Genomic DNA, 22,895 nt, shown 5'->3' with positions numbered 1-22,895 from the left:
GCCGGGACCGCCCGCAAGACGGAAACAAAGAGAAGGTCGGAGAAAGGGAGACCGAGGAGAGACGCAGAGGGAGGCGCACCGGACCGTGATCAAAACGAAGAAAGAGATGGGGCTGGTGGGGGCATCGGAAAGGACGGGAGTGTCTGGGGGGCTCCAGCCTGAGTGTCACCCCCTCCCCGACCCGCTTGGGAAGAGAATCACGCCGAGGAGGACGTAGGGGACCGGTAGGCGACGCCTAGGCGCACTCCTCCCGCCCCTGCTCCCCTGCCCCCAGCCCCGCCCGCCGCCGCCAGCCCTCAGGAAGTTCCCTGGCCTTGATCCGACCTGCCCCAGAAGGTGTGCCCTCCTGTCTTGCACAATAGTGCAGGGAAAAGGGAGGTGGCAGGCAAGGCTCCGGCCCAAAGGCACCCCTGGTCCCAGTGCCAGGCGGACATTCTTCAGGCTCGGCATATGGGTACTTCAGTTGGGAAGTGGTTTGTGAGACAGGGCAAGTTAGAAATAGAAAAAAAAAAAAAGTACTTTACAGTTTGTAAAAGACTCAGATTCAAAACCCGCGGACCAGCATGGACTTTGGGTACCGGGCCTGCGGGGCTGGGCATTGATTGGGTCACATGTAGCAGGGGAATGTGTTTCAATTCTACCCACACTATCCCCCAAGCCGGTAGGGGAGACAGGTTAACCCCTGGGATCCCCAGATCATGGACTGGGGTAGCAGAGGTCATCCTTTGGCCGCTGATGCCCAGACCTCCTGTACTGCATAGCAAGAGTGACCCAGTTTCTGCTTGCTTACTCCAGTGACTGAGTACTTAACTTGTCAGCGTGCCCCACCCTGTAATTGGACAGCTCTTATTGTAAGTGTGACATAGGCAGAAAATGATGGTAATAAAAATTAACTTTACTGAGCACGGGTGCTTCAGTCCTGTCAACGCCACAGAAGGTAAGTTTGAAGTTGACTAATGTGATCCAGGCCAGTGGCCTGTTAGGAACCGGGCCACACAGCAGGAGGTGAGCGGCAGGGGAGCGAACGAAGCTTCATCTGCTGCTCCCCGTCACTCACATTACTTCCTGAACCATCACTGCCATTACCACCTGAACCATCGCACCACCCTGCCAAGTCCGTGGAAAAATTGTCTTCCACGAAACCGGTCCCTGGTGCCAAAAATGTTGGGGACCGCTGATCTAGGCACTGTTCATGTGTTCAGTGATACATGCCTGCTCGCTAGGCCCTCTGCAAGACGCTGGGGATGAAAAGAGAGGATGCAAGTTGTCCTACCTGCTCTGGGACCCAGGACAAGTGGCATTATTGCGAACCTCAGTTTCCTCATCCGTCAACTGAGGATAATGATGCTTTGTTGTGAGGATTAAATGAGATAGCAGAGTGATTAGCACAGCACCTGGCACACGATGGGTCATCTCAGTAGACAGAACCCACCATTCTACTATTCATTACAGTCCCTGCCCTTGAGAGCATAGAGAAACTGGAGGAAGGAACAGAACATTCTGTCTTGAGGAAAATCACAGAAGGAGTAGTGCCAGAACTACAAGTTGGAAAAACCAGAATTTTGACAGCAGATACTGAGGAACAGCATTCCAGGGAGTGGGGAAAGCACAGGCAGAGGCACAGGCTTTGAAGAGCAGAATGTGTTCACGCAGCAGAGAACCATCAGGTGGAGTTGAAGTCCAGCTGGCAGAGATTATTAGTTTCCTTCTACAGACAGAAACTGAGGCCCAGAGAGGGAAAGTGACTTGCCAAGGTCACACAGCAAGGTGGAGGCAGAACCCAGCCAGAGGCCAAGTCAGCTGACACCCAGCGTCTGGTTCTCTTTGAGCCACCAGTGGTGCCGCTAGCCTTATTTCCTTTTTCCCATGGCCCAAACTATAGGGACTGGAAAGGCCTGCTCTGCTCTGGGAAGTGGGTAGGTGGAGGTAGCTGACATCTGAACACCGCAGGGCATCGCCTCAGCTGGCCTGGAGGCCTGGGCCATTTGGGGTAGAGGTGGGGCCACAAGCCAGCCTTTTGCCAGGCTCCATGGTGCACACAGGCCTGTGAGCCTGGAGCACCCACACACTTCCCAGCATGCCAGGCCCCTAGCCCAGAGGGCTCTCCCTCTTGGCTTTGAAGACCCTCTGTCACATGTCACCACCTAACCTTTCTGAGCACCCATGGCCTCACATGTGAGACAAACAAGATCGTAGTAGTGGAAAGGCATTGTAAACATGTGAATAGCTCTCCCCAGACCTTAGGGCCAGTCCTCTCTAATTCAAGATTAGTTCAATTCACACACATAAAAATGTAGCAGGGTAGAGGGGAATTGACCGCAAAAAAACTCAGGGCCAAAATTTTGAGATGAATGGAAACGGTCTTTGCCTTGACGGTTACACAGGTGTACATATTTGTCAAAACTCATCAAACTATACAACTTAAAGGGGGTGCATTTGATTGTATGTAAATTCTACTTCAATAAAGTTGATTTAAAAATGAAAAACAGGGGGGCTTCCCTGGTGGCACAGTGGTTGAGAATCTGCCTGCCAATGCAGGGGACATGGGTTCGAGCCCTGGTCTGGGAAGATCCCACATGCCGCGGGGCAACTAGGCCCGTGAGCCACAATTACTGAGCCTGCGCGTCTGGAGCTTGTGCTCCACAAGAGAGGCCGCGAGGCCACGATAGTGAGAGGCCCGCGCACGGCGATGAAGAGTAGCCCCCGCTTGCCACAACTAGGGAAAGCCCTCGCACAGAAACGAAGACCCAACACAGCCAAAAATAAATTAATTAATTAATAAACTCCTACCCCCAACATCTTCTTAAAAAAAAAAAGAAAGAAAAACAGGGACTTCCCTGGTGATGCAGTGGTTGGGAGTCCGCCTGCCAATGCAGGGGACATGGGTACAAGCCCTGGTCCGGGAAGGTCCCACGTGCCACAGAGCAACTAAGCCCGTGCACCACAACTACTGAAGCCCGCGCGCCTAGAGCCAGTGCTCCACAACAAGAGAAGCCTACGCACCGCACCGAAGAGTAGTCTCCGCTCGCCGCAACTAGAGAAAGCCCGCACACAGCAACAAAGACCCAACGCAGCCAAAACATAAATAAATAAAATTTTTTAAAAATAATAAAAACATAAAAATGAAAAACGGAGTTCCCTGGTGCCCTAGTGGTTAGGATTCCGGGCTTTCACTGCCTGTGGCCCTGGTCGAGGAACTGAGATCCCGCAAGCCGCAGAGCAGGGCCAAAAAAATTAAATAAATTTTAAAAATAAAAATGAAAAACAAATATACGGAGCACCTGCTACGTCAGGCGCTATTGTAGGTGTTGGGGGTACATCCGTAAACAAGATAGTTAAGATCCCTGTGCTCACAGAGCTGGAGGGAGAAAGATAATAAACAAATAAGATGGCTTCAGGCAGCGCTAAGCATTAAGATGATATAATAGGACCAGGGGATGGAGTGACAGGTGTGGGGGGTGCCACCTAGGAAGGTGATCTGGGAGGGCCTCTCGGAGGAGGTGACACTTTGAGACCTGATTGGCAAGAAGTCTGCTCCGTGAAGACCAAGGTATAGCTACCATTTATGGAGTGGGTACCACATCCAGGTATCACACCAGACGTTCCCCGCCTCATCTCACAGGGTCCTCGCAACTACTTTGTTGGAAGAATCACCAATTGTGAGGATTTTTAAAAGATGGTATTCCATTGTATGCACTTAGCAATCCTTATTTAAACACTAGATAGATAGGTGGGCATGGAGAGGTCATGCCAGGTAAAGGTGACAGTGTGAGAAAAGGCAAGGGTGACAAGTCCTTATGGGCCCCAGGGCCTGAGGGCTATTCCCAGACTCCTGCAGGGAAGAAGAGAGAGGGTCCTCTGCCATGGATGGGTGGGACGAGATTGGAGTCTCCCCAAGCATCCAGAACATGGGGTTTTTAACTTTATTCTGGGAAGATCGTAAAATTCTTTAAAAGTTCTCAACTCGGGGCTTCCCTGGTGGTGCAGTGGTTGAGAGTCCACCTGCCTATGCAGGGGACACGGGTTCATGCCCCGGTCCGGGAAGTTCCCACATGCCGCAGAGTGGCTGCGCTCGTGAGCCATGGCCGCTGAGCCTGCGCGTCTGGAGCCTGTGCGCCGCATACCGCAAAAAAAAAAAAAAAGTTCTCAACTCTCCACTATAAGGTAATAAATCAGACCAGGCCAGTTATGATCTTTGGGTGGGGGAAGAATTATTTCTTTTTTAAAGGAAAGAAAAATGATTATAGTCATCAGCACCATACGAGGAAGAGGAAAGGGTCCCAGGAAGTTAGACATCAGGAGAGTTTCTCAACTCTAAAAGGTTGGGAACCCCCGCCCTTATACTTGAGGCTGTTTCAGTGTTCAGTTTTTAGTTTTGAATAAAGAATCTTTTCATACATTCTTTGGCTATTTGTGCGTGGTTATTATTATTCATATCCTCTGCTTTTCTATTGGAAGGTCTATCTTTTTTCTTATTAACTTTTAAGAGCTCTTTCTATAGGAAGGATTTCTCAACTCTGCAAGGCAGGGGCAGGTTGTGGCGGGGGGCGGTGTCTCTGCTCTTTTTCTAGGGCTCTGGGTGCCATCTCTATCCACCAGGCTCTCCCACACCCTTTCTTTGGCCCAGGCCCCAGAACCTGGTGGAAGATAACAGGCATGTGGACAAAGGATAGGAATGGTCCAGATCTGGAGCAGAGAGGGAAAGTTCCCCCCCACCCCCACCCCCACCCCGGCCAACATGCTGGGCCTGCCTTCCCCCCCCCCACGCCGCCCCCACCCCCACCCCCCGCCAGGCCAAGGATGCCACCTACAGACCCTGATTCATCAGTCCTTCAGGAAGTGGCTTCCGCCAAGCTGCCTTCCTGCAGGGCTGCCCCACCCCATCCCACCCTAAAGCACATTTAGAAACAAGAACCCAAAGGTGAAGAATAAGAATACTTTACTTTGAAAGGGAGAGTCCAGAAGATCAGAGCCAGAGTTTGGACAAAGGCCTGGAGAAGGGAAGGGATTTGCCCCAGAACATATAGCTGGGCCCAGGCCAGGCTCCTTCCTGGTCTGGTAAGAAGGGGGAGGTCCCTTCCTTGCCCTGTTAGTCCCTCTGCCTCCCAGCTGGCTCTGAGCCCCAACTCTTCCCTCCCCACAAACCTGTCGGACCTGAAATAGCCCAGGAGAAAAAAAACAAACACCTCTGGTAAACAACAGGGAGTGTGAGTGAATCAGGATCTTGTTTTTAAGGAATATCATGTGTCCACCACTGTTTATCCAGTTGGCATGGCCCGTTGTTCGTTGTTCGGAAGGGACCCTGGCACCCCGCCCAGACCTCCCCTCTTTATTAACTGTTGGGTGATGGAAGGAGATGCAGCTCGCAGTCCGTTCCATCTGTCACCTGGCCTCCGGCAGCTAAAGTCCTTTCTTGCTCCTCTGGTGGCCAGCTCCCCTGCCACACCCAAGTCCAGGCCCCCGTGACTACCAACCTGGTTGAATGCCCAGCCCTTTCGTCCTCCTTGCCTCCAGCCTCCCATTTGTTCCTTGCTGGGCAGCCAGATGGATTCGAAAACACAAAGATGACCATGCCATTCCCCTGCTTCAGACCTTTTGTGTCTGGGACTTCCCTGGCGGTCCAGTGGCTAAGACTCCATGCTTCCACTGCAAGGGGCGCAGGTTCAATCCCCGTTCGGGGAACTAAGATCCCGCTCCTGCAAGCCACGCGGCCAAAAATAAAACCTGTGGCTCCCACTGTCCTGGAGATAAAGTCAGACCCTAACCATGGCATTTAGGGCTCCTGCCAGCATCTCTTCTGTCCCTCCGCCCTCCTCTTGCTGTACTGATTTTTCACATCCTCAACCTAGCCATGGTCTATCCTACGTCACAGCTTCCACACACACTGATTCCCTTTCCCCGTTTTGCCCCACCCTGCACCGTTCATTCTTCAGACCTCAGCTAAAACGACCCTTCAGCTCCCCACCTCTCCCACTGCCCCATACTCTCTCCGTCACAGTCACAGTCAGCACATTCATGATTATTTTGTGTGTGATTACTCATTTAAATAGCTCTTCCTCTTTGAGGACAGGGAATGTCCTCGTTTAACACAACATCCCTAGTGTCAGACATAATGGTAGCTTGGGTGAGTCGTGGGCACTGGAGGGGAATGTGACGGTGGGCACCCACCTGGTCCCTGGGACTCAGCAGGCTTGTTCATAGACTTGCCTATGCGCATGCCTGCCGTGGCCACACCCACTTCACTCCCCATTTGATAGCCTGGTTCTTTCTACAGAGTCTCTGCTTGCCTTCCTCCAGAAACGGGTGCTTACCACCTCCACCGGTCATGACTCCCAGTTGGACCCAACAGCACCAAAGTCGGATAAGGGGGTGTTGAAGTGCCAGCAAATAGGCAGGGAGTGAGAAATAATAACTAGATGATGAAGACCACAAAAGCTCCCATTCATTGCAGGCACCCAGCTCTGGGCTTTATACCCTCTGCCTCATTGAACCTTCACTACAGTTCTGTCAAGGAGGCCCTTTGAGGGGACGCTCATCTTAAAGGAAAGAGAATTCAGTCTCAGTGAGGTGAAGTGACCTATCCAAGGTCACACAACAAGTAAGAGGTAAAGATAGGGCCCACACACGGCTCTGCCAGTGTCAGAACGATCATACACCGTGCTAAACACTACCATCCCTCCAAACCCATTCCTATGTGTTCATCTAGTTCTCAGACACTATGCCCACTATTTACTCACCCACTTGTTTTTCACTTAAGAATGTCACGTGAGGGACTTCCCTGGTGGCGCAGTAGTTAAGAATCCACCTGCCAATGCAGGGGATACGGGTTCGAGCCCTGGTCCGGGAAGATCCCACATGCTGCGGAGCAACTAAGCCCATGCGCCATAACTACTGAGCCTGCACTCTAGAGCCTGTGAGCCACAACTACTGAGCCCACGTGCCACAACTACTGAAGCCCGCGTGCCTAGAGCCCGTGCTCTGTAACAAGAGAAGCCACCGCAATGAGAAGCCTGCGCACCGCAACAAAGAGTAGCCCCCGCTTGACACAACTAGAGAAAGCCCGCCCACAGCAATGAAGACCCAATGCAGCCAAAAAATAATAATAATAAATTAATTAATTTAAAAAGAATTGAATAAATAAATAAATTGAAGAATAAATTGTTTATCCTACTAATTTTAATGGCCGTATAATTAATATTCCATTGTAGGACTCAAAAAACTATTTACCTATGACTGGACACATTTTCTTTTTTTTTTTTTTTTTTTTGTGGTACGCGGGCCTCTCACTGCTGTGGCCTCTCCCCTTGCGGAGCACAGGCTCCGGACGCGCAGGCTCAGCGGCCATGGCTCACGGACCCAGCCGCTCCACGGCATGTGGGATCTTCCCGGACCAGGGCACGAACCCGCGTCCCCTGCATTGGCAGGCGGACTCTCAACCACTGTGCCACCAGGGAAGCCCTGGACACATTTTCTTAATCACCTTTTGAGGATATATTTCTAGAAGTGAAATGGCTGGTATAAACCTCCTTTTGAGGCTTTTGACACATGGTGACAAATTGCCCTGATGAAATGATTGTAGCAGCCAGCAACCCCCTGACACTCGCCACGTGCCTGTCATGTGTCCCTTGTCAGGAACCCCTTGTGTCGTGGTGACTTGTGCACAAATCTACACTCCCATCTCACCCCACCCTCCAGGGTGAGAGCCTCCAAGCACAGGGACCCCGAGCCTGGCCAGCTCCTGACTTCCTGGCAGGCCCTGGAGAGATGTTGGCTGCTGAGCCATCATTGACAGTCACCCCCAGTTCCTCCAGGATCAGCCAGGAGGGGTTTCAGGCTCCACCAGCCTCCGCCCAACCCCCTCCATGTCAAGCTTGGTTTCCTGCTGGGCCAAAGCTGCCTCTCACCAACTGGTGACTCAGAGCCTGGCCTGGATGGCAGTATTGGCTGTGCCTCCCCAGCCCTCTGAGGGATTAAGCTCGTGGTGAGGCTGGGCGGGGCTTCTCGGGGTGGGGCCGCCTCCACCCCAGTCTGGCCCTCCTTCCCTTCTCCCTTAAGTCTTGCTGATTTTTGTCCTCTGGGTCTTCTAGATAGAATGAGAATAATCCTGGGTTCTGAGTGCCTGAATATGTCAGGGCTGACTGAGACGTCCTCATGGGGGGCACAGCCTGGGGGGCACAGCCTGGAGGACAGAAGCCATTGCACAGGGAGGAACAGAGGAGGCCCAAGAGGAGGGTGGGTGGAGGAGGGGGAGACAGCTTTAATGGGGAGAGCCCAGAGCTGGGCTTTTGTGTGGGCCCCGCCAATGCACACATGAGTAAGGACTGGTCAGGGACCCAGGGGCAGGGAGCTTTCAGGACTGCGCCATCCTACCCCATTCGGCACCTCTGTGAGAATTAGCAAAGTCCAGTGACAACAGGCCAGGGCAGTCTCGTGCCAGGGCCCTAGCCGGTTTGGCAAGTGCAGCATGGGCTGGATACAGGCTGCATCACCCCATCCACCAGACACCTTTATAAAAGCTTTGACCTGCGCACTCGTGCAGGGAGCTCTGGGCGAGGAGGCAGCCCCCTCCTCCCAGGGGCATTTGGAAATATGTGTAAGGGGGTGTTGTTCATTATTACTATGTCTGGTGTCCGTGGAAGTGTGGGAGGAGGTCTACTGACATTTAATACCTGAAGGTCAGGGATGCCAAGCATTCCACCGAGATGGCCAGTCCTACACAGGAGCAAAATCCTCCCCTGCCCCCAAATCCGGGGCTGAGACCCCTCTGCTGCCCAGATGGTTGTGGAGAGGATCCTGCTGACTGCAGAAGTACCGACCAGTTTTCGAGGTGGTTTTAAGATACATTGTCTCACTAACTAGGCTCGAACCTTCCCTGGCGAGGGAGTGAAGCTGACGTTAGCACTGATACCTAGTAATAATGATGGTAATGACATCGGCATGACACCAAGTGACCCCTACGTGCCAGGCAAGGGGCCAGGACTTTGGATGTGTTATCTTCTTGACAGTCCCACGAGGGCTGCACTAATATTATCCCCATTTTGCAGATGAAGAAACGCAGGCTCAAAGAGTTGAGGTCAGTCACAAGGGTGAGAAGTCGGGAAGCCAGCTTTCCAGTTCAGGTCTCCTTCACCCCAAAGCCCTACTCCCCACTGGTAGGACAAAACTGGGTCCATTTGACAGATGGGTAAGCTGACACACAGAAATTTTCACTGCTCCCCAACTAGCCACTGGCAAAGCCAAGCAGAACCAAGGTGTCTGAGCCCCTTAATCAGGAGCCTTCCTGCTCCAGCCCTCTGCCAAAGGCCCATGACTATAAATGTGAGGCAGTTTAATAAGAACACAAAGCCCCTGGAAAAGGCCTTCCTGTGCCTGCTCTCTACCCATGCTGCCTACTTTTTCCAAGGATTTCCTGCTCTGGAAAACTTTAAGGTAAAAGGCCTAAAGTAACCTGCAGGGAAATTAATTAAATAAATAAATAAAATTAAAAGTAAAGAAAAATTAAAAATTATTTTTAATTTTTTTTTTTTTGCGGTACGCGGGCCTCTCACTGTTGTGGCCTCTCCCGTTGCGGAGCACAGGCTCCGGACGCGCAGGCTCAGCGGCCATGGCTCACCGGCCCAGGCGCTCCGCGGCCTGTGGGATCTTCCCAGACCAGGGCACGAACCCGTGTCCCCTGCATCGGCAGGTGGACTCTCAACCACTGCGCCACCAGGGAAGCCCCCCCAGCAAAAAAAATTTTTTTAAATGAAGTAACCTGCAGGAATTGAGCCCAATCTCTCTCCCCTATTGCAATAGTCATAACTCCTATTGCAATAGTCTTAAATAAAGTCTTCCTTTAAAAAAGTAAATAAATAAATATAAAGTACAGGGAGACTTTCTCCCTCTCAGCTGTCTTCCTGTCACTTTGAAGAACTTCCAAGATGCCAAATCTTTCCTCTCTGCCCACCAAGAAAGCCCGTGGCTGCCCTCAAGGGGAGCAGGAGTGGAGTCTAGATATTCTTCAACCTTCTGATGGCCATGAGGACTGGCTCCAACTGGCTCTCACCATCCCGGGCCTCAGTTTTTGTGAAATGGAGCTAATAATCCCTATCATTGTAGGGATTGTTGTAGGGAAGCAATGAGATCAACAATGTACATACAGTGCTTGGTCCAGGGCCTGGCATACCCATCAAATGGTAGCTGCTCTAGATGACCGTCAGCATCTCGTGTGGAAGACAGGTGGTCTACACTGGATTCTAATTCTGTTGGTACGAGGTGGACAGTAGCAGGTAACATGATAGAGCTTTGAGCCAAAGCTCCGGGAAGCCCTGAACTGGGAGGTTGTGGCACAAGGCAGGAGGGCTTCCTGGTGGAGGAAGTAAGGTTTGAGCTGGGCTGTGAGGGATGGAACAGCTTTGCTGTAAAGAGCCATGCATCCCAAGGGCACCAGCTGAGCTGCAGAGCGCTGATTTGTTGAAATTCTCTGGGGGTTTCTTCAGGTGAGAAAGAAGGATCCCGTGGGACACAGATGAGGCTGGAAGTGCCAATCTGGGAAAGAGGGTCAGAAGTACAGTTTCTTTTCTTTTTTTTTTTTTTGCGGTATGCTGGGCTCTCACTGTTGTGGCCTCTCCCGTTGCGGAGCACAGGCTCCGGGCGCGCAGGCTCAGCGGCCATGGCTCACCGGCCCAGGCGCTCCGCGGCCTGTGGGATCTTCCCAGACCGGGGCACGAACCCGTGTCCCCCGCACCGGCAGGCGGACTCTCAACCACTGAGCCACCAGGGAAGCCGCTCTTTTTTATTTCTTGAAGCCTAATTTACATATGTCAGATGCACAATTCCCAATGAGTTTGCATACGTCTGTATAACCATCACTAAAATAAAGATAAGAAACATACCCATCAACCGCAAAAGTTTCCTTCTGTCCCTTTGTAATTCCTCCCTCCCTCTCCCACCTGCCAGGCATCCAGACAACCACTGATATGATTTCCATCACTATAGATTAGTTTGCATTTTCTAGAATTTTATATACAAATGGAATCATACAGTTTACTCTTTTCTGTCTGACTTTTTAAAAAACTCAGCTTCATTATTTTGAGATTCATCCATGGTGTTGAGTGTATTAATAGTCATTCCTTTTTATTGCTGTCTTGTATTGCACTGTGTGGATGTACCATAGTTTTTTATCCATTTACCTATTGATGGCCATTTGAGTTGTTTCCAGTTAAAGCTGCTGTGAACATCTGTGCACAGCTTGAAGAATTTTTATTCACGTATACATGGGTATAACCGTCACCCAGATCAATGTACGAAATATTTCCGGTACCCCAGAATGTTCTCTTGTGCCAGTCCACATTCCTCCAAAGGTAACCACTATTTTGACTTCTATCACCATAAGTCAGTTTTGTTTATCCTAGAACTTCACGTAAATGGAATTAAACAACAATGCAACACATCTTCTTTTGCGTCTGGCTTCTTTTGTTCAACATTATGTTTCCAAGATTAATCCATATTGTTATTTCTATCAGTAGTTCATTCCTTTATTGCTGTGTGGTATTCCCCTGTATGAATACACCACAAAGTGTTTACCCATCCTCCTGTTGATGGACATTTGGATTGCTTCCAGGTTTCGGCTATTATAAATAAAAATGCTGTGAACACTTGCATACAAGTCTTTTTGTGGACATATATTTTTCTCCTGCTGACTGGATAGCCAGGAGTCGAATTTCTGGTTTATAGGGTAAGTATGCCTATTACTAGAAACTGTCAAACATTTTTTCAGAATGGCTGTACCATTTACACCGCTACCAACAATGTATGAGAGTTCCAGTTGCTCCACATTCTTGCCAACATTTGGTGTGGTCAAGCCTTTTAATTTAGCCTTTCTGGTAGTGAGTAGGGTTAGCTCATGGTGGTTTTGTTTTGCATCTCCCTTATGACTAATAAGTAATGATGTTGAGTATTCTTTCATATGTTTATTGGATTTTATTTTTCATTTAAATTTTGTAACATGTTTAATGTAACATTCAACTACAGAAACATATTAAGTACAAAATGAAAAAATTTTACCTTGTTCTCCCATTTTCACTCCTGGCATTAGCTCACAATTTATGATATAGCCTTCTCAAACAGATATAATTAAATACACACGTGTGCGTGTACTTACATTTTTAAACCACACACAAAAATCGTCTTGTTTTTATTGAGTGTATACTATGTGCAGATTTTAAGCTAAGGGACTGACATACATCCTATCACTGAATCTGTTCAATAACTTTGATAACTGGGTGAGGAGACTAGAGCCCAGAGAATTTAAGATGGTTGCCAAGGTCACACAGCTCATAAGTGGAAGTGTCCATACTTGAATCCACATTTAAAACACCAGATGGATGAATGGAGATGCTATTGTCTTACCACCTTAGATTCACCCACTCATACATTCTTTCATTCATCCAACGTATACTCTGGAAGCCCGTTCCAGGCCCTGCCCTGCTTTCGAGCCACAGATGAGCTGAGGAGTCAGACAGGTAGATTGACTAATAAAATCTAGGGAGAAAGGGGTATGATGGGAGAAGTAGAGGGGGCAAGCCAAACCCAGATTTTGGGTCAGAAAAGACTCCTGGAAGAAATGATCCCTGAGGGATGTGTAGGATGCCCAGAGGAGAGAGGGTGCAGAAACAGCATGTGTGGGAGAGGGTGCACTGAAGGAAGCCCCTCTCTTCCCCGAGGAGGGGCTGGGGTTGAGTCGAGGCAGGCGGGTTGGAGGGGCAGCACGGGCAGCAAGACCTTGTGACTGTCTTAAGGAGCCTGGCTCCACTGATACATGAGGACCACGGAAGGGCTGGAGTCACAGTTTTCAGATTCTAGGGTTTTAGGATTTAATTTCCTTTCCTCCCCATCCTTCAAGATTCTTTTGCAAGGGGCACAGTGTCCTGGTGGCTTGGAGGCCATCCGGGCACCATGCTCCACAGCTGCTCCCAGGGGCAGACAGTTCTTCAGGATTCAGGCTGCCGTGCTAGTCACAAAGGAACCCATTGCCCCCTGGTGGTGACCAGGATGCCACTGTGAAGGGAACTCCAACTTCTGCAGGACCTCAGGAAATGCAGACTGGGCAGGGCTCCAGCGGTCCCGCCCCTCTCCCAGACCTCTCATCTCTGTCACTGGTGCCACCGCCCAGTCGGTCCACCAGAGCTCACCCTCAAGACCCCTCTTTCTCTCATTTCAATCCACCTGTGGCTCCCCCAGGCTGATCCTCCCTCCCTGTCACCCCCGTCTTTGACACAGCCTCCCAAATAGTTTCTCTGCTGTCTGGACCACTATGGTAGTCTCTACACAGGAGCTAGAGTGATCTTTTACTATTACTATTTATATATTTCTTTAAGTAAAAGTTATATACAGTAAATTGCACAATCTTAAATGTATAGCTTGATACTTTTTATATATGTAGTCACCCACATGACACCCACCCAGATCAAGATACAGAACATTTCCAGACCAAGAAACCCACCTAGTTCCCCCTCCCGCCAAAGGTAAGAATTATTCTAATCTCTGTCACCAAAGATCCTTGTGGCCTGTTGTTAAGCTGCAAAGAAATGGAGTTGTCATATAACGTGCACTCTTGCATCCCACCTATCACACTCAGCACACACTCCGAGGTGTTATGTGTATCTACATGTTTCCTTTCTATGGTGGGCAGTATTCCACCGTGTTTATGAACAATTTTTGAAACCTTTTATTTGGAAATAATTTCAAACGTACAGAAAGTTTGCAAGAATAAAAGTAGTGCAGGGCTTCCCTGGTGGCGCAGTGGTTGAGAGTCCGCCTGCCGATGCAGGGGACACGGGTTTGTGCCCCGGTCTGGGAAGATCCCACATGCCGCAGAGCGGCTGGGCCCGTGAGCCATGGCTGCTGAGCCTGCGCGTCCGGAGCCTGTGCTCCACAACGGGAGAGGCCACAGCAGTGAGAGGCCCGCGTACCGCAAAAAAAAAAAAAAAAAAAAAAAAGTACAAAGAGGACACCTGTGTATCCTTTACACAGATTAAACTGTATTTCATATCATAGGAATCTATCTATATACACATACATAATAAGAATATATAGATATATACACATAGTATGGGATTTTAGACACACACGCACATACACATGTATGTATACACATGTAAAACATTTACACATGCATATGTATGTGTGTATATAATTTCTTCTGAATCATTTGAGTGTAGATTTTATACATCATGGTTCTTTACCCTTAAACATTTCAGTGTGTATTTCCTAAGCAGAGGGATAGTCCCTTACATAACTACAGTTCAGTTTTTTTTTGTTTTGCAGTATGCGGGCTTTACCTCTCTGAGCCTCAGTTTCCTCATTTGGACATGAAGGTAAAAGTGGCACCTCTGTCACAGGGGTGTCTATTGATCCAATAAACCAATGCTTGTAGAATATTGCTGGGCACATAGCACTTGATACCTTGTTATTTGTGGTTCAGACATAGATGAGGCAGCAGGTATAGATGGGAACTGGCACAGAATCATCCAGATTCTTTTCCTCCCATGAGCCCCGACACAATCCTTCTTCTCTTGGCCATTTAAAGCTCTTGTAACACTTTATTCTATTTTCTGGATGCCTCCTTACCTGACAACTGCCTAAGAGCAAAGACACCCCCTGTCAACTTAGCACCTGGCATAAAGGAACTAAGAAGGAAGGAAGGAAGGAAGAGGGAGGGAGGGAGGGAGGGAGGGAGGAAGGAAGGGAGAGAGGGAGGGAGGGTGTTCTTATCTGTGGTCTTACAGAAGAGGTGACGTCCCCTGGTGAGATGCCAGTGCTGGGTTGGGGGGGTTGGAAATGAGGATGAGGTTGAAGATTCCCAGTTTTAGGAGTATAAGGTGAGGGGAACAGGAGGCAAATGAGGTACTAGTCTAGGGTGCACTGTATAAGAGGTGGGTGCCAAAACTTCAGTCACCAAGACAAATAATAGTTCAATGCAATATATTTTAAAAATCAAAATTAGGGCCAAAAATTCCATAGTGAGCAAAATATCAAAATTTTAAACAAAACCAGGATTCGTAACAGTGCCTGCTGAGCCACGTTGGAGCCTGGGGCAAAAGGAAAAATACAGATGTCATCGCCCTCGTCCCGGCCCGCAGGGTCCTGGGGTTCTTGCTGGCTACCTGCAGGTGGTGAGGTCAGCCTGGTTTTAGAAAATAGTCTCTGCTAGTCCTTTGCTTTTCGGATCTGTGGAATTAAAGTAGATGCTGACCTGGCGGGATGGGCAATCTATGATCTTGAATAAGTCTCTTCTCCTCTCTGGGCCTCAGTTTTCCTGTCTGTAAAGGGCTAGGAGCTCAAATTTCATTTCTAAGCTCAAGTGTCTCAGCCCTGAGTCCTCATTTGCCCTCATCAGGCCACACCATTTGGAATGTAACTGTTTTCACTTTAGCACCCAATTTCAGCCTCTACATCCTCTGATTGGTTGAACACTCAATTACAAGAAACCTGTGAGTTTCTGAAGGGCAGAAGCTCTACTGTACAAACCATTATAGCGTTCTTAATGTGTATAGCATGGTATAGGCACTCACTCAATGCTTAAATAATGTTTTTTCTGGTTAAAAATTATCCATGTTTTTTCTCCTTTAATGTGTTTATGTAATGAATTAAGTTAACTGTATTCCTAGTGACAAAATCTCTTATTTCTGGGGGTTGGGGGGACACCCAAAAGTGAAAATGGTCTATAGTTTTCCTTTTTTTAAAAAAAAATTATGTTTTAGTACTAAGGATATGCCAGTAAAATGGATTGGGAGTTTTCTACATTTTCCTATGATAAAACTCAGCTGTGAAACCATCTGGGCCTGGTGCCTTTTTCCACTTCCAATTTTTTATTTAAAATTTCAAATCTACAAAAAAACTTCAGCACTCTTTACCTAGATTCACCAATTGTTAATATTTTATCACGTTTTCTCCCTCTCTCTCTCTCTCTCTCTCTCTCTCTCTCTCACACACACACACACACACACACACACACACACACACACACACTCTACTTGGTAATGTGTCATCTTAACTTAGCTGGAACCAAGTTTCCTAGAATTCTCTCCCCTGAGTGGTTCCAAGTTAGGTTGGCAATAAAGTTAATTCGCTCAAGATTTGGAGGGAGCAGGCATTTTTTTATGCTTTGCACTTTGATGAAAGGTCTCAGGCTCTTCTGTAGCTGGCATGTGGTTGTCACTGACCTGCTAACTTGCCTTGTTGGTTTGGGGGCAGCACCCGGACCCGTAGCCTCCCTGGTTCCTGCTAGGTTGCCTCCTTTTGTTTCTCTGAGTTCCAGGCCAAGTATGTGTACAGCTCTGTGGTAAGGACACCAGTTCTCCTGCAGGTCACCTGCGTCATTGATGTTGGAGAGGGTGGGAGACAGATGTGAGCTTCAGTTTGTTCTTGTTCTCCCCAACTTCACGTCCATCTCTCCTTTCCAACTACTGGCAGGTTTAGAGGGCTTGCACAGTCTGTTCCACCAGCACCCACAATTGCATGAGATCTAGTCCCTATTACCAACCTCTTATTCTATATCATTCACAGTGGCCCCGATTCTCTGGATCAAACACACACACACACACACACACACACTTAAAAAATTTTTGTTCAACTATTTGAAAGGTGAAATGCAAACATTAGACACTTCAGTCCTGACTACATTTTTTAAAAAAGTATCTCCTAAGATTTAGGACATTTACCTACATAAACAAAATTCCATTATCCTAACCAAGAAAATTCCATTTTCCCACCCAACAGGAACTAGATATAATAATATTATCTAGTACACTTCCTATATTCAGATTTCTGAAACTGTCCAAATAGTGTTCTTTTAACTGGCTTTTTTTAAACTCCAGGATCTAATCAAAGACCCCCCAGTGCATTTGGTTGTCATATCTCTTTTATCTTTTAGCCTAGAACAGTTTTGCCGTTTATTTTTCCCTTCCATGACTTTGATTTTTTTTTAAGAGTCCAGATCAATTTTCTTGCAGAATGTCCCACCATCTCCATTTGTCTGTCTGTTTCTTCATGACTGGATTTAGGTTGAACATTTTGGGCTATAACACTACATAGCTGATGTTGTCTATTTCCCATTGCATCTTCTTAGGAGGCACTAATGTTAGTTTGTCCTCTACTGACCTGGAGTCTCTTGCAATTGTCAATGGAAATAATCAATAATCAATAATAAAGAAAAGAGTTTGAGTTGAGCCAAGCTGAGGACAAATAACCCAGGAGGAGCCTCTCAGTAGCTCTGAGGACTGCTCCATCGAAGCATGGTTTCCAGCACAGTCTCCTGCCTCACCAGAAAAAAAGAACATACATCAAATTGACAGGACATTCCTTCAAGTTTTCAAAAGAGAAAGATTTAGTATGTATACAGTGAGACAGTAGGACCCGGATGTCTGGGAAGGGAACTTTATCTTCAAGGGAATGTTAACATGCATGCCATAGAAAGGGAGTTATTTATCCTTATCTTTGGAAGGGACATTCTTTGCCTTAATTGTTGAAGTAGATGTGCTGTTTGCATTTGACAGGCCATGAGTCAAGCCGTTTTAGTTCACACAAAGTTCAGGGTGAACCATGTATAAGCCAAAATGACTTCCCTATACCTCAATATGTGAAAAATTTCCCCATCATTTCCCATTTTGATCACAAATCTTTTGATAGAAAGCATTAATGATTAAAATATCTGTCCCTTGATTCCAGGTGATTTGCTGCCTGCTCCGGATCCCTCATGTCCCTCAGTGCTAGGCCTCTTTTTTTTTATGTATATAGATTTGCCTAGTTATCTACACTGTGGCGGTTAATGAGATATAGTGAAAAGGCAGAGAGATAGATGCTGATTGGGAGACACAGGTTATACGTATTATCAATTATATCAAATTGTCACATAAGCATTTTACCTGTGCTATTAGCAGTAGACTTAAAGCAAGCAGATACATGTCATGAGTAGCTTGATGGCCAGAAAAAGATTAATAATACATATTATGACAATGACAATTGTCTGGAAAGCAGAGTGAAAAAAACTGCCTAAAAAAAAAAAAAAACCTGCCTATTTCTGAGGGAAGCCAGCTAAAAATAGTACAAAAACTAAAATTAAGAACTCTGGGCACGGGCTTCCCTGGTGGTGCAGTGGCTGGGAGTCTGCCTGCCAGTGCAGGGGACACGGGTTCAAGCCCTGGTCCGGGAGGATCCCACATGCCGTGGAGCAGCTAGGCCCGTGCACCACAACTACTGAAGCCCGCACGCCTAGAGCCCATGCTCCACAGCAAAAGAAGCCACTGCAATGAGAAGTCCCTGCTTGCCACAACTAGAGAAAACCCACACGCAGCAACAAAGACCCAACGCAGCCAAAAATAAAATAAATTAAAAAAAAAAAAAAGGAACTCTGGGCACAAATTTAGAGGGCCCTTGAAGGATTTTTGCAAGGTTACAGTTTACTAATTTCAAGCTCTCCTTGAGAGAGGGTATTGATCCAAGTACACCAAGCAGTATTAACAACAGCACAGACACCTCCTTGGGCAGCAAGGAGATAATCTAAAGCAATACATTTGTCAAGTACCACATAAGCAAGAGTCTAGAGATCTTTGTTGGTCCCTAATAGCTCTTGCAGAGGCTCTGGCAATCTTACTGATGGTTTGGGTAAGATTTCTCATCATCACTTCTAGGTCAGTTGTACCAACTCCTAGCCAAGAGCCCCAAACCCTGAGGCGGTGGTTATATTGGCTTCTGAATCCTGCAGGGAGGTCACATCCCTGAGAATGGACACAGCTGTTACCTTCCTATTCAGAGGGATCCTCGTCAGGGTAGTCTTCAACTAATGAGAGGGTTTTTTTTTTTTTTCTTTCTTAGCGGTACGCGGGCCTCTCACTGTTGTGGTCTCTCCCGTTGCAGAGCACAGGCTCCGGACGCGCAGGCTCAGCGGCCATGGCTCACGGGCCCAGCCGCTCCGCGGCACGTGGGATCTTCCCGGCCCGGGGCACGAACCCGTGTCCCCTGCATCGGCAGGCAGACTCTCAACCACAGCGCCACCAGGGAAGTCCAATGAGAGGGTTTTATGGATTGTTTGGTTTTTGTTTTTTGCTGTGATCATCAGGGCTAGAGTTTGAGTCAGTGAGCAATTTCAAGATAGTAATTAGAGTAGTCAAATATCCCAGCAGGCAGGTTCCTCCCATTCTCCAACTGTCTAAACGTTCATGTGCCCAGGGCCAGTTATCACACCCACAAACAAATATAAATCCTTTAGAGGCACATAGTACTCCAGGTGTTGAGTCTTTTTTGGAAGGTATGTAACCAAAATTTTCTAACCATGGGTTAGTATATGGGAGTTTCCAATCAGTCAAATTGACCTTACAAGTAGGAAAAGCAGTGAGCCCTCCGTTAATCCAAGTATGTCAAGTTCTAATCCCATTGCATAAAGGAGAATTATATTTGCTGTCAGCCTTATTATAACAGGTTGTCAGTAAGTACAGAGGATGGGAAAGAGAAATAAGTGGCAGTGACCTTGCAAATTGTAATGTTTTGTGAAGACATTTTGACTAATATCATGGCCATCAGCATCAGATTGGTTACATGTGGGCCCCCCAGTGTCCTTTGGGATTGTTTCTAGTGGGGTCAGGAAGAAGCAAGGGACAGGAGAAGACTGGGTAAAGATATGAACGTGGTAAGTGATCTGAGAGTTCTTTTCTGTGAGTCACAGTGAAGTTAAGCATAGTGGTAAAATTGGTCATGGGCACAGCTATGGGGTCATTATATTTTACAAAGGACCCAGTAGGGCAATGGTGACAGATCCAGCATATCCAGCCAGAGGAGGCAAGAGACGGTGACATTTGTACAATAACATTGCCTTTCCAAGGATGACAGTGAACTATACACATGCAAGACAACAGAGAAATTAGGAGAAGCTTTTCTTTTTCATTCATGAGATATTTATTAAAATAACACATTTAGGGGAAAAAATCAATACAACTGTATACATCATTACTGAAAACTGTACACCATCATACAAAAAAGGATTTCATTTTGGGAAACTGATTCCTAATTTATGGCAAGTTTTACTTTCAGAAATAAAACCACAAAACAACACAATCTAATTCAATCTTAGAGGCTGGCATGCTGAGCAAGGAATGTTCTTATTCTTTGTAGGAGCTCCTTCTTTACACTGTCAGGAACCAGGCCTCTGCCTTTTGGTGTGATTTCAGCCACCAAGTCATCAACAGTAACGTGTTCTAGTCCTTTTTCTTTAATTACCTCTTTACAGTGTACCTTCAACTGATCCTTCCAGCCACATTCAATTAATTTAGCTCTCAGTAACTCTTTGAGGAGTTCTCTTTCTCCAGTTTCTCTATCAACTTTTGGTTAATTGCTGCTCTCATCTGCACATCTTTGTTCATCTTGCTAACCACCATCACCGCGGGCAAGGGCCGTCCCTTCCCAGCAACGAAACGACCCTTGCGCCGATGACCGTTACCTACAACATTCTTTGGCTGCCCAGACCTAGACCCCAGGAGAAGCTGTAAGATTAAAGAAAACATGGGGGGCCTTCCCTTGTGGCGCAGTGGTTGAGAGTCCGCCTGCCGATGCAGGGGACGCGGGTTCGTGCCCCGGTCCGGGAAGATCCTACATGCCGCGGAGCGGCTGGGCCCGTGAGCCATGGCCGCTGAGCCTGCGCGTCCGAAGCCTGTGCTCCGCAACGGGAGAGGCCACAGCAGTGAGAGGCCCGCGTACCGCAAAAAAAAAAAAGAAAACATGGGGGAAAGGGGAGAAGGCTTGTTGACTGTGACTGTAATGAGGTCAAGAGTATAGGTAATGTACACATAAACAAACATTTTTTTTTTTTTTTGCGGTACGTGGGCCTCTCACTGTTGCGCCCTCTACCGTTACGGAGCACAGTCTCCGGACGCGCAGGCTCAGCGGCCATGGCTCACGGGCCCAGCCGCTCCGCGGCATGTGGGATCTTCCCGGACCGGGCACGAACCCACGTCCCCTGCAACGGCAGGCGGACTCTCAAACACTGCGCCACCCGGGAAACCCAAACATTTTTTTTTTTTAAGTCCAAAAGTATTGACAAGGTTGGGGGTTACAGGCCTGGTCCAGACTCTTGGGTTAGCTGTCTGCTACTGCTGTCATTTTCTTCTCGTCTTTGCTTGGTGGTGCTTGTCCGTTGAAGCTGGGTGTCAGAAACAGGGGTTGAAGTCCATTCAGGGGGAGGGAGCTTTTTTATTTTTTAAATAAATGTATTTATTCACTTTTGGCTGCATTGGGTCTTCATTGTTGCGTGTGGGCTTTCTCTAGTTGTGGCGAGCAGGAGCTAATCTTCGTTGAGGTGCGCAGGCTTCTCATTGCGGTGGCTTCTCTTGCTGCGGAGCACGGGCTCTAGGCATGTGGGCTTCAGTAGTTGTGGCGCACGGGCTTAGTTGCTCCGCAGCATGTGGGATCTTCCCAGACCAAGGATCGAACCCGTGTCCTCTGAATCGGCAGGTGATTCTTAACCACTGGAGAGGGGACTTTTTTATTTATTTATTTATTTATTTATTTATTTAAATTTCATTTATTTATTTATTTTTGGCTGTGCTGGGTCTTTTCTGTGCGTGGGCTTTCTCTAGTTGCGGCGAGCGGGGGCCACTCTTCATCGCGGTGCGCGGGCCTCTCACTGTCGCGGCCTCTCTTGTTGCGGAGGACAAGCTCCAGACGCACAGGCTCAGTAGTTGTGGCTCACAGGCCTAGTCGCTCCGCGGCATGTGGGATCTTCCCAGACCAGGGCTCGAACCCGTGTCCCCTGCATTGGCAGGCAGACTCTCAACCACTGCGCCACCAGGGAAGCCCGAGAGGGGACTTTTTTAAATGAGAGATGTGAATCCACGAGTCTATGCCTTTTAGTTTGGCAGTGCATGGATTAATACCAGATAAGGTCCTTTCCAACATGGCTGCAAAGAATCTTTTATTTGATGTCTTTTCCAATAGACAAAATCTCCAGGTTACGGGCTTCCCAGGTGGCGCAGTGGTTGAGAGTCCGCCTGCCAATGCGGGGGAGGCGGGTTCGTGTCCCGGTCCGGGAAGATCCCACATGCCGCGGAGCGGCTGGGCCCGTGAGCCATGGCCGCTGAGTCTGCGCGTCCTGAGCCTGTGCTCCGCAACGGGAGAGGCCACAACAGTGAGAGGCCCGCCTACCGCAAAAAAAAAAAAAAAAAAAAACTCCAGGTTATAATCCATGATCCTTAAGGTCTTTGACTCCTGAGAACTCACTGTGAAAGAAATTACCTACCAACTTGTCATTTCCTTTAAGTGCCTTAATAAGACCCTGACAACAATGTAATATATCTCCCTTGAGTAAGGTTGGTTCATATAGTCCCTCATGCAGTCACATAAGCCATCCTGCTATTATTCCAAAAGGAGACAGCTGATGTTTACCAAGAGGTGAAGATCTAAGGTTGAGAAGCACTCATAGAAGAGCTTTATGCCAATTGAGTTTTTTTTTGTTTGTTTGTTTGTTTTTGCAGTACGCGGGCCTCTTACTGTTGTGGTCTCTCCCGTTGTGGAGCACAGGCTCCAGACGCGCAGGCCCAGCGGCCACAGCTCACGGGCCCAACCGCTCCGCGGCATGTGGGATCTTCCCAGCCCGGGACACGAACCCGCGTTGCCTGCATCGGCAGGCGGACTCTCAACCACTGCGCCACCAGGGAAGCCCGAGCGTTCCCCCATTTTGACCACTAAAGAGGTAAGCTATCTTTTGTTAGATCTTCCCATTTTACCAAGTACTTGCATGTATGGGCTCCATAGGTATTGTACATGAAGCCAGTCGGAGTTCCAGTGGGTGGCTGCCCGTCCGGGAGCCGCTCAGCTTTAGAAGCACGATTTCCCATTTTCTTTCAGTTTTGTCTTTTTATAAAGTC

General features: G+C 48.1%; 1 protein-coding gene across 1 annotated transcript; it reads right to left on the bottom strand.

The window, feature by feature from the left end:
* Positions 1 to 20,055: 20,055 nt before the first annotated feature.
* On the bottom strand, positions 20,056 to 20,442 carry LOC309963892 (transcription and mRNA export factor ENY2-like). Its single transcript, XM_082842419.1, is given in 2 exon segments — positions 20,056 to 20,346; positions 20,349 to 20,442. Coding segments are annotated over 2 exon segments (306 nt in total). The 5' UTR covers positions 20,412 to 20,442; the 3' UTR covers positions 20,056 to 20,103.
* Positions 20,443 to 22,895: the final 2,453 nt, after the last annotated feature.

This window comes from Leucopleurus acutus (assembly GCF_964270905.1).
Source record: "Leucopleurus acutus genome assembly, chromosome: 7".
NCBI lineage: Eukaryota > Metazoa > Chordata > Mammalia > Artiodactyla > Delphinidae > Leucopleurus > Leucopleurus acutus.
The sequence above is the reverse complement of the archived record's forward strand: the minus strand, read 5'-3'. Positions and strand labels throughout refer to the sequence as shown.